The sequence below is a fragment of the Danio rerio genome, chromosome 22, assembly GCF_052040795.2.
Source record: "Danio rerio strain M-AB ecotype USA chromosome 22, GRCz13ab, whole genome shotgun sequence".
NCBI lineage: Eukaryota > Metazoa > Chordata > Actinopteri > Cypriniformes > Danionidae > Danio > Danio rerio.
In genome coordinates, this window is record NC_141042.1 from 41,646,167 (window position 1) to 41,662,566 (window position 16,400).

Consider the following 16,400-nt stretch of genomic DNA (forward strand, 5'->3'; position numbering starts at 1 on the left):
TGTAGAGGTCCTATTGCCAGTGCTCCCAATTCCAGTGGACCCAGTGCTTCCATTTCCAGTTCTCCCATTTCCAGTGGTGCCAGCATTGCCATTTCCAGTGCTCCATTTTTCAGTCATTCCATTTCCAATGCTCGAATTTCTAGTGCTCCCATTTCCAGTGGTGCCACTCGTCCTTTTCCAGTTCTCCTATTTTCAGTGCTCCCTTTTCTAGTTGTCCCATTTCCAATACTTCCATTTCCAGTGCTCCCATTTCTAGTACTCCCATTTCCGGTGGTGCCAGTCGCCCCATTTCCAGTGCTCCCATTTTCAATGCTCTCATTCCAGTGGTGCCAATTGTCCTATTTCCAGTTCTCCCATTTCAAGTGGTCCCATTACCAGTAGTTACATTTTCAATGCTCCGATTTCTAGTACTCCCATTTCCGCTGGTGCCAATTTTCAGTGCTCCCAATTACAATTCTTACATTTTCAGTGACTAGAACTAGAAATTTACAGAAGATTTACTAGAAATTTACATTTGTATGACACAACTGCGACTTTATATCCCAGAATAGCGAGATACAGTCATAATTACGACTTTTAAACTCGAAATCACAATATTTTCTTTAAGATTTCAGACTTTATTTCTGTTTAGAGGCTTTATTTCAAGTTCACATCTCACAATTTGGAGTTCTGAGGACAAAAGTCACCATATGTTTTATTATTCGGTGGCTGAAATGCCATTGCCAATTCAAGATGGGTTTGTGCAACTACAAGTGTTTGTCTGACTTTTAAAGATGACCTAAGATGCCCCTTTACAAGATGTAAAATGCGTCTCTGATGACTCTAGAGTGTGTGTGTGTGTGTGTGTGTGTGTGTGTGTGTGTGTGTGAAGGTTTAGCTCTAAATAGCACACAGATAATGTTTATAACTCTCTGAAGCTGACCCTTTTAGGCTTTAATTTCAGTGACTGTCGCTTTAAATGCAAATGAGAGTGCTCTTTTTCAGAAGGCGGAGCTATAAATACCTGTGTCAGCATAGTGGCAGATTCAAACACAAGACTGAAGTCATCTGTGTGAAACATCTCACATCTATAATCCTCTTAGTATATGTTGACATTATCATCAGCAGCTCAAACACTCTAATAGCTGACGGCTGCTTCTCACTTAGGGCTGCTGTTTAGGCTAATGAGGGAGAGATGGTCACTAGTGGGCGGGGCTTTCCCCCTCTGATGACATCATACAAAGGGAGAATGTCAATCAAAGTGCTTCCTTCATCAAGTCTGATTATAAACAAACACAATTAAAACACTTTTACCATTAGAGGCTGCTTATATTCACACACTGCTGACACACAACTGGGTTTACACCCCTTAAAAGTGATATCTAAATAATAGATCCCGTTTAAAGTCAAAATATTTGTGACAATTTAAAATGCATTGCATAATCAACAGCGACCCCCATTTACAGAGTGAATCTGTGGAGAAAAGTGGATGTGTGTGTGTGTGTGTGTGTGTGTGTGTGTGTGTGTGTGTGTGTGTGTGTAGTAAAACATCCCATTATCAACACTCAAACACACGTTTTTCTTTTTTAAACACATTTTTGTTTATTTGCATACATTTATTAAACTGTCTGAAAAGCACGTCAAGCTACTGTTCATACGCCAGATGCTCTATAAATAAACTTTATTATTAGTATTATTACAGAGGCTGAAGGGGAGTGCAGGTTTTTAAAATACTGTGACAAGCAAGTACAACCTAAGCCATTAACATGTCACAAAAGCAAGGAATCATGTTCAACAATACTCAAACTGTGCTGTAAAAGAGTCGCCCGATGTGTGGACATCAAACACAAAATCAAAATGCACTGATGCTGGATGCTTTAGAGCAGGGGTGTCAAACTCAATTCCTGGAGGGCTGAAGCCCTGCACAGTTTAGTTCCAACCCTGCTCCAACACACTTACCTGTAGGTTTCAAACAAGCCTGAAGGACTCAATTAGTTTGATCAGGTGTGTTTAATTAGGGTTGGAACTAAACTGTGCAGAGCTGCGGCCCTCCAGGAACTGAGTTTGACACCTGTGCTTTAGACTGATAAAACACACAGTTTTGGTCCAGTTTCGAGTCTAAATATTGAAAAACTCTTAAATCAAGAAGCATTTTACAGACAACTAACAAAAACTGTGCTGCTTTCATTAATAAAGTCAATTTTTGCTCAGTATTTTGCTGACATTTTCAACAATCTGACATGAGCCAACAGATCCAGATCCCCTTAATGAAGTTCAAGGCATATCTGGGATTGAGACGGCTAAAAACAGTGGCTCAGTGGTTAGCTGAGCTCGAGCCTCGGCTGGAACAGTTGGGGTTTCAGTGTGGAGTTTGCATGTTCTCGCCGTGTTGGTGTGGGTTTCGTCTGGGTGCTCCGGTTTCCCCCACAGTACAAACACATGCGCTATAGGGGGACTGATCAACTATATTGGCCGTAGTGTGTGTGTGTGTGTGTGTGTGTGTGTGTGTGCTGGTTTCCCAGTTCTTGGTTTTGGCTGGGAGGGCATCCACTGTGTAAAACATGTGCTGGAATAGTTGGCGGTTCATTCCTCTGTGGCGACTTCTGATGAATAAGGGACTAAGCTGAAGGAGAATGAATGTTATGATTGATTGTATTTATCTAGTATTGTTTTGCATGAGTGAGTATTGTTTGTTTGTTGTATCTTGTATTGTCAACAGTTGTGTATATGTTTGTTGTGAAGGCGACGAGAGCGTCAAAAGTTCGCTGAGGCCGCTCTGGCGACAATACTAGCCCGTTTCGCACAGTGATACCGGTAAATATGCGGAAAATTTCTGGAACGACTTTATCAGTAAATCTGATTAGTTTAATTATAAACCACCTGTGAATGTGCCCGTATGGAGTGCGATAATTTCAAATGTCATGTGCGTGCTGTGTTGCGGTGCCGAGCGCTACATCCAATGTGCGACCTGCTTATATCGACACGAAGGCCCCGTTTACACTAATGTGTTTTAGTTTGAAAGCGCATAAGTTTTGCTACGGTTACACCATCCGTCCACACTACGCTGGAGTTTTCGAGTGCTGAAAACGAAGCGTTTCGGAAACACTGGAGAGGCTGTTTTCATTGTGTAGCGCTGCTGCTGCGTCTCAGTGTGGAAGAGGGAAAACGGAGACATCTGAAAACGGAGGCGGGGCTGCTGAGATTCGCTACCTGATTGGGGCTTTTGTGTCTTTGCGTATCCTTCCCTTATTCGTCAAGCCCCTATCACATGACTATAACACACGGCTTTAACGCTACTGGAAGACAGCAGACCAGCCTTCACTGTAAACAACAACACGGGCACAGAAATGGGAGCGTTGTTTGCACTATTGTCTGTTTTAGGCGCCATTGCGCAGTTATTCATTTGTTACGTTTAGGAACGACTCGACCTCATCATCTGTCCACAAAAACACCTCTCTTGCTTTCTTTGCTATCACGTTCATCATTCAACCGGCGTTTGTTGACTAACAATAACCAAATGCCGAGCGAGACGCATGCTTCCTGTTTATACTAGAACACTCATGCCCAGAGTGCACGGATGGTCACATGATATACGTTTTTGGTGGCGTAGTGTGGACGGAGATATGTTCAGAAACGCTAGGTGATACGCTAGTGTGGACGCGGATTGTTTTTGATCTAAAATGCAGTTTTAAAACTAAAACACTAGTGTATACGGGGCCTAAGGCTGTATATCGGGACACAAAGGTACTCGAGCCAATGCATGCCTCCCACAGCCATATAGCATGGCTACTCATCTCAGACTGCTCATATATTCAGCTGAATTCAGAATCATTCACCCCCTTTTGATTTGTTTTCTTTTTTAAATATTACCCAAATGATGTTGAACAGATTGAGGAAATGTTCACAGTGTGTCTGATAATATTTGTTCTTCTGGAGAAAGTCTGATTTGTTTTATTTGGGCCAGAATAAAAGCAGTTTTTAATAGTTTAAACAGCATTTTAAGCTCAATATTATTCGCCCCTTTAAGCTATATTTGTTTTGGATAGTCTACAGAACAAACCATCGTTATACAATAACTTGCCTAATTACCCTAACCTGCCTAGTTACCCTAATTACCCTAGTGAAGCCTTTACATGTCACTTTAAGCTGTATAGAAGTGTCTTGAAGAATATCTAGTCTAATATTATTTACTGTCATCATGACAAAGAGGAAATAAATCAGTTATTAGAGATGAGTTATTAACACAGTTATGTGCAGAAATGTGCTCTCCAATACACAGACATTGGGGAAAATAAACAGGGGGGCGAATAATTCTGCCTTCAGCTGTATGTATTATTTAATTTTATTTCTTTCTACAAAATGCTTCTTGATTTAAGAAGTTTTCGATATCTGAACTTGAAACAAGGCATTTGCAGTGTATCCTTCAATATTTTTGCCACACACACACACACACACACACACTTCTAGAACTCATCCTCATCTGGTCCCATTGATTAGGAGCAGAAACCGCGGTGTTTCTATATCCGATAATTGTGAACCCCCATCATGCCCGTAAACACGTTCCTCTAGCAAGCAACATGATCTGCCCACAAAGATAATATGAGTTTCAGAGACACAAAAGCTCTGATCGACGATTGTCAGAAAAACATGGTTTGATCACATAAAAATACAAAATACAAAACTCCCAACACACAGTTTAAAGGGTCAGTTCACCCAGAACTGAATACCGCATTTAATCCATTTCTTCTGTTGAGCACAAAGGAAGATATTTTGAAGAATGTTGGAAGCCGGGCAGCACGGTGGCCTCACAGCAAGAAGGCTGTTGGTTTGAGTCCCGGCTGGGCTAGTTGGTGTTTCTGTGTGGAGTTTGCATGTTCTCCCTATGTTGGTGTGGGTTTCCTTCGAGTGCTCCGGTTTCCCCCACAGTCCAAACACACGCGCTATAGGGGAACTGATCAACTAAACTGACCGTAGTGTGTGTGTGTGTGTGTGTGAATGAGTGTGTATGGGTTTCCCAGTACAGGGTTGCAGCTAATAGGGCATTCTAGCGTAAACCATGTACTAATATAGTTGGCGGTTCATTCCGCGGTGGTGACCCCTGAAAAACAAGGGACTAAGCCGAAGGAAAATGAATTCACTTTTAGAGCGGCACAGTGGCTCAGCGATTAGCATGATCACCTCACTCCAAGAAGGTCGTTAGTTCGAGTCCTGACTGGGCTAGTTGGTGTTTCTGTGTGGAGTTTGCATGTTCTCCCCATGTTCGCATGGGTTTCCTCCGGGTGCTCCGGTTTCCCGCACAGTCCAAACACATGCGCTATAGGGGAACTGATCAACTAAACTGACCGTAGTGTGTAAGTGTGTGTAAATGAAGGTGTATAGGTGTTTCCCAGCACTGGGTTGCAGCTGGAAGGACAAACATATGCCCGAATAGTTGACGGTCCATTCCACTGTGGTGACAACCGATAAATAAGGGACTAAGAATAATGATGAATGCTGGAAGCCGGTAACCATTGACTTCCATAGTATTTTTATCCGACCAAGTCAATGGTTACAGATTTCCAACATTCTTCAAAATACCTTCTTTTGTGTTCGACTGATGAAAGAAGCTCATATAATCGTTTGAAGGACAGTAAATCATGAGTGAATTGTCGTTAAGGGTGAACCGTCTCTTTAAATGACCACTGACACACACAAAAAGAGTGAAAATATATATATTGTTTTTGCAAGGTTTTCCTCTGAACTTTTTTCCATCAATATACAGAATATATTCAATAAAAATGCCATTATTGAGTGAGTTTAACTTCACAGTTCAGTCATTAATATTATTATAATAACATCCAAATAATTGCAGAAAATGCCAGGTTACAGGGCTATGAAAAACCTTTAAGGAGCAGAAATAAAAATACAATTTCAAGTATTGTAAAACATTACCATTTAGATGAAAACAATAAAAAAAACACAAGAAAGTTTGATGAATATTCTCAAACGTTTGTTTATACGGTTAAAATAATGCCAGCAGGAATCCTCCATCCCATTTGCAGTGCATTTATAATCATATCTACGGTGTAAATAACTGTGGTCTCTTTACTCACCGGCACGTTTTTCAGCATCACACTCACGACAACACTAAAGGATAGAGCGGTTTAGACTGTGAAACTCTGCGTTGTGTTTACGGGCCGCGGCGGATGAACCAGATTTCGTTTCTGCGCTGTGGGACGCCGGGGTTTTCGTAAACGGCGATCATGTAGCGATCCCGCAGGAGATCCTCAGAGTTGCCCAGGAGCTCCCACAGGTTGCTGATCTGACGTGAGATGGTCTCCTCCGTCGTGGTCCCGAAAAACACCCTACGATCAACAGCAGAAAGAGCTGTATTACTTCATAATGTCATATACACTGTCAAAAAATGTTGTCAAATTGCGGGAAAGCCAGCAACAATCAGGAATGCATGATTACATGCTGTCAAAAATTTGATTATAATGGAAGAAACATATTCCTGAAGGTGCTGTTGATTTAAAATGTTCACTCAGATGTTGATAACAACCAAATAAATCCATATATGCACAGAAAACTAATTAGTTTACCAATGAAGTTCTGTAATTAAATGAAATGACACAAGGATAAAGTGTTGAACACATGAAGAAAGGGAGGTGTAGAAAGACATGGAAAGCCCAGACAGCAGCTGAAATCTCTCAGTAGTTCTTCAGCATCGCTCTGCCCTTCCTCAGTGTAAATGAACATCAGCTGCTTCAGTCCAACATCTACATCAGCAGGAGGATGAAGATGAACATTTCAGCAAGACAATGAGCCAAAACACAGCCGAGGAGACTCTCAGATGCTTTCAGAGAAAGAAAATCAAGCTGTAGAATGGCCTAGCCAATCACCTGACCCCAATACAATAGAGAATACAAGATAAAGCTCAGATTTGATAGACGAGACCCACAGAAGCATCAAGATTGGACTCTCTGTTGAAGTCTGTGAGAAACTCACACCTGAGCAATGCATGTGACTTGATTGTCTGGTGTCTCCAGCGTCTTTAAGCTCCCAGCGCCAAAAAAAGACTTCAATATAAGGTATTAAACACACTTCAGCAGTTCAGCACTTTCTCCTTGTGTCATTTAACTGTTAATACACACAACTCATCTCTCTGATTTGTTTTATGTTTGTATTGTTTGGGTGTTTCCCAGTACAGAAGGGCATCCACTGTGTAAAACATATGCTGGAATAGTTGGCGGTTCATTGCGCTGTGGTGACCTCATTGATGAAAAAAGGGACTAAGCCAAAGGAAAATGACTCAACAGCTCCTTCAGAAGTATTATTATCAGGAAAAAAGCAGGACGCGTTCGACACTTATTTCCTCACTGTACTGTTCACCTTTATGTGTGTGTGTGTGTGTGTGTGTGTGTGTGTGTGTGTGTGTGTACCTGGTGATGACCCTGATGCTGTCCCTCTGGATGATGTGTATGTCGGGGTCTGTGGGCTGTGGCGGGACGTCTTGGTACTCCGCGGGCAGGTAATACGCCGTCAGCACGTCCTTCATGAAGTTTGTGCCATCATCCGCCATCGTGATCTCGTTCACTACAGGCACAGACATGCCAAGGTACCGGCCTGCACACACAGAGAGAACACACACACACACACACACAGATAAACAAAGCAGGACTAATGAACTCCACCACAAATACAGCAAATAGCCTGAGTTGGCGTTTTTGACCTGGACCTCTGCTTCATCCGTGTGTCTCTGTCATTGTTGTAATGGATACGATCAATAGAGGAATAGTACTCAGTCCAATTCCAGGCATCTGTTGTCACACCTGTTGCAGTGCCCTAGTTTGGACACTTGAGGGCACTAGTTTTGTAGTTTCACTTCATTTCCCATAATCCATTGCATTACTGATTATGTTACAGCTGTTTCGTGTTTGTTAATTTAGTCCTGTCTTTATAAACCCTCTTGTTCTCTTTTAGTTGCCTTAGGATTTAGTTAGTTCCTCACGTCTGGTATGTTTGTCTGGTTATCTAGTTTTTTGTATTACGATTATTCTTGGATTCCTGTTTTTGTTCGTTTTTGTTAGCTCTTGTTAGCACTCCTACCCTGTCCTTGTATTTACCCGTTTTTTTAAATTTTTCCTTCGTCTGGTCATCTAGTTTTTTGTATCTTGCTTATAGTTCTGTGCAAAATTTGGAAACCTTTGTCTCTTAGAAATCTCTGTCTATTTGGATACCTTTGTCTTTTTGTTAATAAATTGCTGCACTTGGATTTTTGCATTTTGTGTGATTCTCCCCCATTCGTGACATCTGTATTTATTGAAGAAAAAGCCAAAAACTCTGCAGTTGTAAAAATTACCTGAAGAGTTTAGGAGCTTTGAATCGGTGTGTGTTTTAAAAAATAAATATAATTATTATATATTCTATTTTTAATTTTCTCTCTTAAAATTCAATCTCTCTCTCTATTATATATAAATAAATATATATGAATAAATAAATAAATATATATATATATATATATATATATATATATATATATATATATATATATATATATATATATATATATAAATAAAAATATATACATATATAAATAAAAATATATACATATATAAATAAAAATATATACATATATATATAAATTTATATAAACATATATATATAAATTTATATAAACATATATATATATATATAAATTTATATAAACATATATATATATATATATATATATATATATAAATTTATATAAACATATATATATATATATATATATAAAATTTATATATAAAAATATTTATAAATATATATATATATATATATATATATATATATATATATATATATATATATATATATATATATATATATACATATTTTTTATATATAAAAATATATATGAATAAATATATATGAATAAATAAATAAATTTATATATATATATAAAAAAAAATATATATATATATATATATATATATATATATATATATATATGAATAAATAAATATAAATAAATAAAGTGCTACCCACTGCGTTTCTTTTTTTTTTTTTCAAATGCTGTAAAACAAGACATTAACAGTATAAGCAAAATAAATGTTTTGAATAAAGATTTAAAATCCACATTTTCTTAGATGTGGATTTCAAAAATGTTCAGAGGATGTGGTGGGCCCTGAAGTGAAAAAGGTTGAGAACCCCTGGTCTATATCATATAGACATCAGTTGATGTGCACAGTTCCTCCTTTTGGATGTGGTTCTTCTTCTTGGTGGTTTGCTGACATCACTCTGGATACTTCGGCTCTTGATCATCACAAAAACTAGCTGTCTTGGTCACAGATGCACCAGCAAGATGCACACCAACAATCTGTCCTCTTTTGTCTCCTGATATGTCACCTATAATGTTGTGTGCATTGCAGTATTATAAGCTCAACTGTGCTGTTACCCAGCTAATGAAACCTTCACACTCTGCTCTTCCTGCTGGAATAAAGATCAATGAAGATCGGCCACCAGCTGCTCAAATTTAGCCATCAAACTTCCAACACTAAACTGACCAGTGTTTCAGTTTCATTGTCCAACCCCTGTATGCATGTATGTGTGTGTGTGTGTTGACCTGTTGAATTCTCCTTGCAGATGAAGCGCATGAGTTTCATGAAGCCGTTGGAGATGCTCTGCTCATACAGCGCGTCAGCTTTACTCACACAAGCCCACTTCCCAGGAGGATACACACGTTCTTCATACAACACCTCGCCGAGCTGAAAAACACACATAACAAACTTCAACACAACCAACATTAATAAACCACAGCTAAATATGCCAATTAGCTCTGAGGACTGAAAATAAGAGTGCACTTTAGTGTCTAACACTGATTCAACACACTGATTAAATCCACTGAGGGAGACAAAACAATAATCATCTCCAAATAACGGTTCCTGATCAAATGAAAACAGATTTGGATATAACAACTTTACACATATTAAGCTGCAAATGGACCAAAAGCAGAACAAAACAGTGCTGTCGGTTTGAACCGCAGGCTGATTATCAGAGCAAAACCACATAAAGCACAAGCTCAGAGAAACACTTGAGCTCAGCCTGCTGTTTCCTCATATAAACCACAAACGCCTCAGTTATTCATACTAATCTGCAGCCAATAAAACACCACCCCATCCTCAAATCATTTCAATTTCTACAGAATTTCTATCAGTAAAACCCTGGAACACTATGCTTGTGGTCCTTTGAGCAGTTTGTTGTAGTCTGCGGTGGATAGAAACATTTACTTCGTTACATTTACTTGAGTAAAATTATTGGGTAACGAGTACTTTTCGAGTACAATTACATATGTGTACTTTTACTCCAGTAAATTATTAGAGAGAAATCTCTACATTTGGCGGCATTCCTCTGTTACTGTCAATTGATAATAAATATGATCCATATGGCTTGTTTGCAAATTTCGCAAGGTGCCGCACTGGAGAGGTTGTGAGGTTGCTATAGAGACACGTCTCCCGCTTTCAGTTAGAGTGCGCGCGCCTATGTTAGAATAATGACCGAAGTTTAGGAAGACATGCAAGTTTATTTATTTATTTTTTATATTATATTTTATATTATATTTTTATTATATTTTATATTATATTTATATAATATATTATATTTTTGCCATGTCACCATCTGCGGTTCCGAGAATTCTGTCTAAGCAGTGAGTTGATCGGACCAGGTCACCCTGCCTGTTTAGTCTATGTTTTTATAATTATAATATAAAAAAAAAAATATATATATATATATATATATATACACATTATATATATATATATATATATATATATATATATATATATATATATATATATATATATATATATATATATATATATATATATTTTTTTTTTTTTTTATATTATAATTTAATTCATATTATTTATTTATATTATAATTTTATTATATTTATATTATATTTTATTTTTGCCATGTTGCCATGTTTTTACTCCAAAATGTCAACAAGAATAGTTTCATAATGCGATGCACGCATCGAGCTGACATCGCAACACATGAATGACAGCTCCAACCTAAAAATAACACGTAGTGGTAAGTGTCATTGACTTTTGCTGTCTTCATTTGTTTCAAAAACACAGATTTATTTACTATCTAAAACTGCATCTTTGCATATCTTTTCTGCTGGAGATACTACTGTCCTAAAAAAATAAATAAATAAAACGTAAATAAAAAAACCTTACACAAACCTTAGAAACGGTGTGGCAGAAAATTTGGCGGGTTTAAAACCATTACTTTTCCAAACTGCGATATACCTTGAAAACGTTTATCGTGCCTAATATATATATATATATATATATATATATATATATATATATATATATATATATATATATATATATAATGAAAAGTAACAAGTAACTATTTACTGGAATAATTTTGTCATCAGACTTTTTTACTTTTACTCGAGTAACTTTTAAGATGCTGACATTTTTACTCAAGTAAAACTAACCAAGTTCTCATACTTTTACTTGAGTATAGATTTTGGATACTCTACCCATCTCTGGTTGTAGCTCTTGAAAATAGATTTTTAGCAACTACAGCGTGGGACATTTATATGGATGCACCTTAACAAAATGGGAATGGTTGGTGATATTAACGTTCTGTTTTTGTGGCACATTAGTATATAACTTTCAAGATAGGTGGTGACCATGGTGGCCATTTTGGATACAACTTTAGTTTTTTTTAATAGGAAGAGGGTCATGTGACACGTCAAATTTATTGGGAATTACACACGAAAAACAATGTTGTGCTTGATTTTAACGTAACTTTATTCTTTCATGAGTTATTTACAAGTTTAACATAAACATAAATTGACAGTGAGAGTATATGTTAAGATTATTCTGAAATGTCTGTTTATATTTTCCAAAACTACTATCCACAGAGACATAAATATGCAGCTGGATGGGCATCCGCTGTGTAAAACATATGCTGGAGTAGCTAGCGGTTCATTCCACCGTGGCAACCCCTGATAACTAACAGACTAAGCTGAAGAAAATTAAATCAATATATGATATTGGTTTGCCCCCCGCCTCCCAAAAAAAAAAAACACATCCCTCAGGCTCCATCATATATTTGATCTTCTATCATATACAGAAGTGGACAATTTTACCTTCTCATGTCTGGAGATGGTGACAAAAGGCACTTGCTCTCGCTCTGCGCTCTGGTTCCTCCGCGTCATCTCTTCTATTGGTGCTCTCATCTCTACCAGAAATAAAATAAAATCGTAACATTGTAATTGTAATTGTTACAATGTAACAATTTTAATCCCCGTTTCGGAACAACGGAATCGATTCACAGGTGTGAAAGCACCCTTAGCTAAATCGATTCAGTTGTTCCGAAACGGGGATTAAAATTGTTACAGTGTTGCTCTTTGCGCGGTTCGCTTTCTCACGGCAAAGTTTCTAAACAGACCAAAAGAGCTAAAACAAGTCACGTGTGAGTAAACTCTCCTCACATTGGTCAGTTTCACCATTTATTTTGCAGAGTTCTGCTCTCCGCGATGTCCGGGAGATTATCACTCATTTGCGGGCATCCGGGAGTCTCTGTGCATTTGTGGGAGACTTGTGATGTCTGGAATGACCTCCCACCCTACTTATAATTCTCTCTTCATATAGCTGTATGCCTATTACATATCCATAATACACTGTGATATAGCCGGGCCCGAACTGTATTGCTTTCACACTTCAATTGATCCGCTCCAGAGTTCGTTTCAATCGAGCCGAGGCCACCTCATTCAGGCGATCTCACAGCGATTGTTTTGGCGTGGATCCGAGCCCGATTGCTGGATTCACATATGCCAAACGAACCGCGCTAACTGAGCAAACGAGACAGGTTCCCAAACAAAAGCCTAAGTGTGAAAGCAGCCTAAAATTCACCACATATTTAAAACCATATGTGGTTTGACTTCACTGAGTAAACTGGTCTGGGATCAGTGTCATCTGCTCCTCTGCTCAGTTTCCATGGAAACGGCGAGATCTCTTCTTTATTATAATTGAACCATTTCAGATGTGTATGTTTAGAAAAGCTGTGCTTCTGGGACAAATCACTGACAAAACGTGTTTGTATATACAATTGAACTGATATTTATTCATCTTGTTTTTTTAAATATTTCCCAAATGATGTTGAACAGATTCAGGAAATGTTCACAGTGTTCCCTCTAATATTTGTTCTTCTGGAGAAAGTCTGATTTGTGTTATTTCGACAACAATAAAAGCAGTTTTTAATCGTTTTAAACCCATTTTAAGCTCAATATTATTAATATTCAGCAATATTAGTTTTGGATTGACTCCAGAACAAACCACTGTTATACAATGACTTGCCTAATTACCCTAACTTTACCCTAATTACCCTAGTGAAGCCTTTAAATGTCACTTTAGGCTGTATACTAGTGTCTTGAAGAATATCTAGTTAAATCTTGGATCTCAGTGTTCGTACCTGTAGGAACCGCCACGTGATGCGTTCGTCCCACCGCCTGCCAGTGGGCGTACATTCGGTCCTGCTCCTCATCATCCATTGGCTCAGAGCTGTCAGTGACATCATCGTCCACCTGCTCGTCATCCAATCCCTCCAGATCCTCGAAAGAGATCAGAGCCATCGTCCTGACGTCAACCAGAAGCTCTTTAGACACAACACACATAGGCGGAGATCGATCACCGAAACAAGAAACACCTCGGTTCAATTAAAAATGTATTCATCCATTACTTGCTCCACACATGTTTGAGTTACTTTCTGTCTGCCTGTTCCCACTGGTTAAAAAAAAATACACGCAAGAGCAGGTTGCCAGATTGACGACACCAACAAAGGCTGATTTAAATTGTGTTGTAAATAAAAGCAACGGCACGCCATAGAAGCAATATTTTCGATTATTAAAAGGAGTTTAAGATGTATAGTTTAGAAACGATTTCTATTTCCCACAGCTGAACAACAAGCCTGTCAATGATCACCTCAGATATACAACATAGTCAATTAAACTGAATATAAAAATCAACTTTACCTCAATCTTGTACTCAGAGAGCATGAAATATGTGTGTGAAATGGTGTAAAATTGGTTTTACATCCACATATTTGGACTTTCTCCTTAATAATAGAATTTCATTAAGTAGTCTTTGTGAATTAAACTTGTAGGTAATTCATATTAGCAGTAAATGACTGTCAAAATGTACAACATTGCTGTCAATAAAAGAGCTAATGTTGTGTTAAAGTCTTAATGATATGCGATTTCAGACCGAGTATTCAAAGTAGCGTAGTAAACAATATAAATATAGTCGTCACTGTTTAAAAATGAACAAATGTGCGAACATAAAACTGATTTTAACTCAATGTTGTACTCAAAGAGCATGAAATATGAGTGTGAATTGGTGTAAATTGGTTTTATATTCCCACATTCAGACTGTCTCCTTAATAATATAATTTCATAAAGCAGAATTAAGAAATTAAATTACATTAGCAGTAAATGACTGTAGTATAATCCTGTTCATAGTCAATTAAATGCTAATATTGTTATACTCACATGCGTTTTCAGACCGAATATTCAAAGTATTGAGGTAAACAATATTAATTTAATTGTCATGGGTCAACAATGAACAAATGTCTGAATATAAAATCAACTTTACCTCAATCTAGAACTCAATGGCATGAAATATGTGCCTGAATTGGTGTGAAATTGGTTTTATAATTTACACATCCGAACTTTCTCCTTAATAATATAATATAATTTCAGAAAGTAGTCTTTGCGAATTCACAATTTAGGTCATTCATATTAGCAGTAAATTACTGTAATACAACGTAGCCCAATCAATTAAATAGTGCTAATGTTGTCATTGGTCAAAAATTAACAAATGTCTGAACCAACTTCATCTCAATCTTGTACTCAATGGCATGAAATATGTGTGAATTAATGTAAAATTAGTTTTATATTCACACAATTGGACTTTCTCCTTAATAATATAATTTCATAAAGCAGAATTTGCTAATTTAAAACAGATAAATCATATAAGCAATACATGACTGTAATATTATGCTGTTCACAGTCAATTCAATTGAGCTAATGTTGTTTTGAAGTCATAATTACATGCAACTTCAGACTAAATATTCAAAATAGCATGGTAAACGATATAAATTTAGTCGTCACTGATAAAAAAATGAACAAATGTGATTTTACCTCAATATTGTACTCAAAGAGCATGAAATATGAGTGTGAATTGGTGTGAAATTGGTTTTATGTTCACACATTCTACTTTCTACTTAAAAATATAATTTCATAAAGCAGAATTTGTGAAATCAAATCATATAAATCATATTAGCAGTAAATGACTGTAGTATAACCCTGTTCATATTCGATTAAATGCTAATGTTGTTATAATTACATGCCATTTCAGACCGAATATTCAAAGTAGCATGGTAAACAATATAAATATAGTCGTCACTGTTCAAATATGTAGAAATGTCTGAATATAAACAAATTTTACCTCAATCTTGTGCTCAACAGCATGAAGTACTTGCCTATAGTTATATTTCCTGATATTGTCACCAGAAGGAAGTTTGACCCACTAATACACATATAAACGTTACCAGTTCAGTTCATCACCATGGAGATAAGATATTGATCGAAATACATAATACATATCTTGTAACCAGTTCAGTTCTATTAGTATATTAACCCAGCATATTTTAATAATAACATGATGACGTAGCCATCTTAAAGTTTAACCGATCGACAATCATACAACAATACGCGAAACACAAGTAAACAATAGGCCTTTTCCCTTGAAAACATCGTGATGTGTTAGCATATTTCAGGAAATGTCATCAAAACAAATATACAGTGCATGTTATTGAATAAATACAATGAAAACTGATATGAATATGGATAAAATAATAATAATAAAGGAGTCAAACGTCAAACTGAAGCAAGTGCAGCACCACAAACACACAAATCACACACCGACACCTAAAACTGCACGTTTTAAACGGCAAAATTAAAAATTAAATGACTTTATTATCGATATTTAGCTGCCAGCTCGAGCAGAACACGGAAATAGTACACATTATTGAACATATATGACGCCCTGTGCACAAATCAAACATGCCAAAGGCTTCATATACGTTAGGTCTATCGTTCACGCGGTAACTTTATATTTAGCGCAATGTATTATGATAATAATAATTCATGACCTACTTACCCGACAGACACAACAAACGCACGACACAGCTTAAAGCGCTGGGGATTTTACAGCCTCACACTGCGCATGCGCGGAAGACCGCCCTATCATGCAGGGCTCCGCATGGTTACAAACATATTACAAAGTTTCAGAGTAGTTACTCTGTGTTGCTTATTATCTTTTATGGGGGAAAACAAGCATACAATGTCATAGCAAACATGTTTTATTGAAAAAGCAGTC

At 37.1% G+C, this 16,400-nt stretch overlaps 1 protein-coding gene across 7 annotated transcripts; it reads right to left on the reverse strand.

Moving 5' to 3' along the window:
* Nucleotides 1-1,555: 1,555 nt before the first annotated feature.
* soul4 (heme-binding protein soul4) lies at nucleotides 1,556-16,240 on the reverse strand. Of its 7 annotated transcripts, none has more exons than XR_015521231.1 (7): nucleotides 16,182-16,240; nucleotides 13,435-13,617; nucleotides 12,110-12,201; nucleotides 9,566-9,707; nucleotides 7,401-7,584; nucleotides 5,094-6,323; nucleotides 1,556-1,891 (listed from the first exon to the last, which is right to left on the reverse strand). XR_015521231.1 is itself a non-coding variant. In XM_087302908.1 (6 exons), exons 1-6 carry the CDS (start codon nucleotides 15,557-15,559, stop codon nucleotides 6,149-6,151), a joined length of 834 nt encoding a protein of 277 aa, XP_087159034.1. In that variant the 5' UTR covers nucleotides 15,560-15,740; the 3' UTR covers nucleotides 1,556-6,148.
* Nucleotides 16,241-16,400: the final 160 nt, after the last annotated feature.

Bases quoted from the DNA above. Each gene is read 5' to 3' on its own strand.
- soul4 (XM_087302908.1), bottom strand. From the start codon at position 15,559: ATGTGTATTAGTGGGTCAAACTTCCTTCTGGTGACAATATCAGGAAAT. The intron at 9,708-12,109 runs GTAAAATTGTCC...TGTGTTTTTCAG, and splicing joins CCATCTCCAGACATGAGAAG to CTCGGCGAGGTGTTGTATGA. The intron at 6,324-7,400 runs GTACACACACAC...TGTTGATCGTAG, and splicing joins AGCATCAGGGTCATCACCAG to GGTGTTTTTCGGGACCACGA.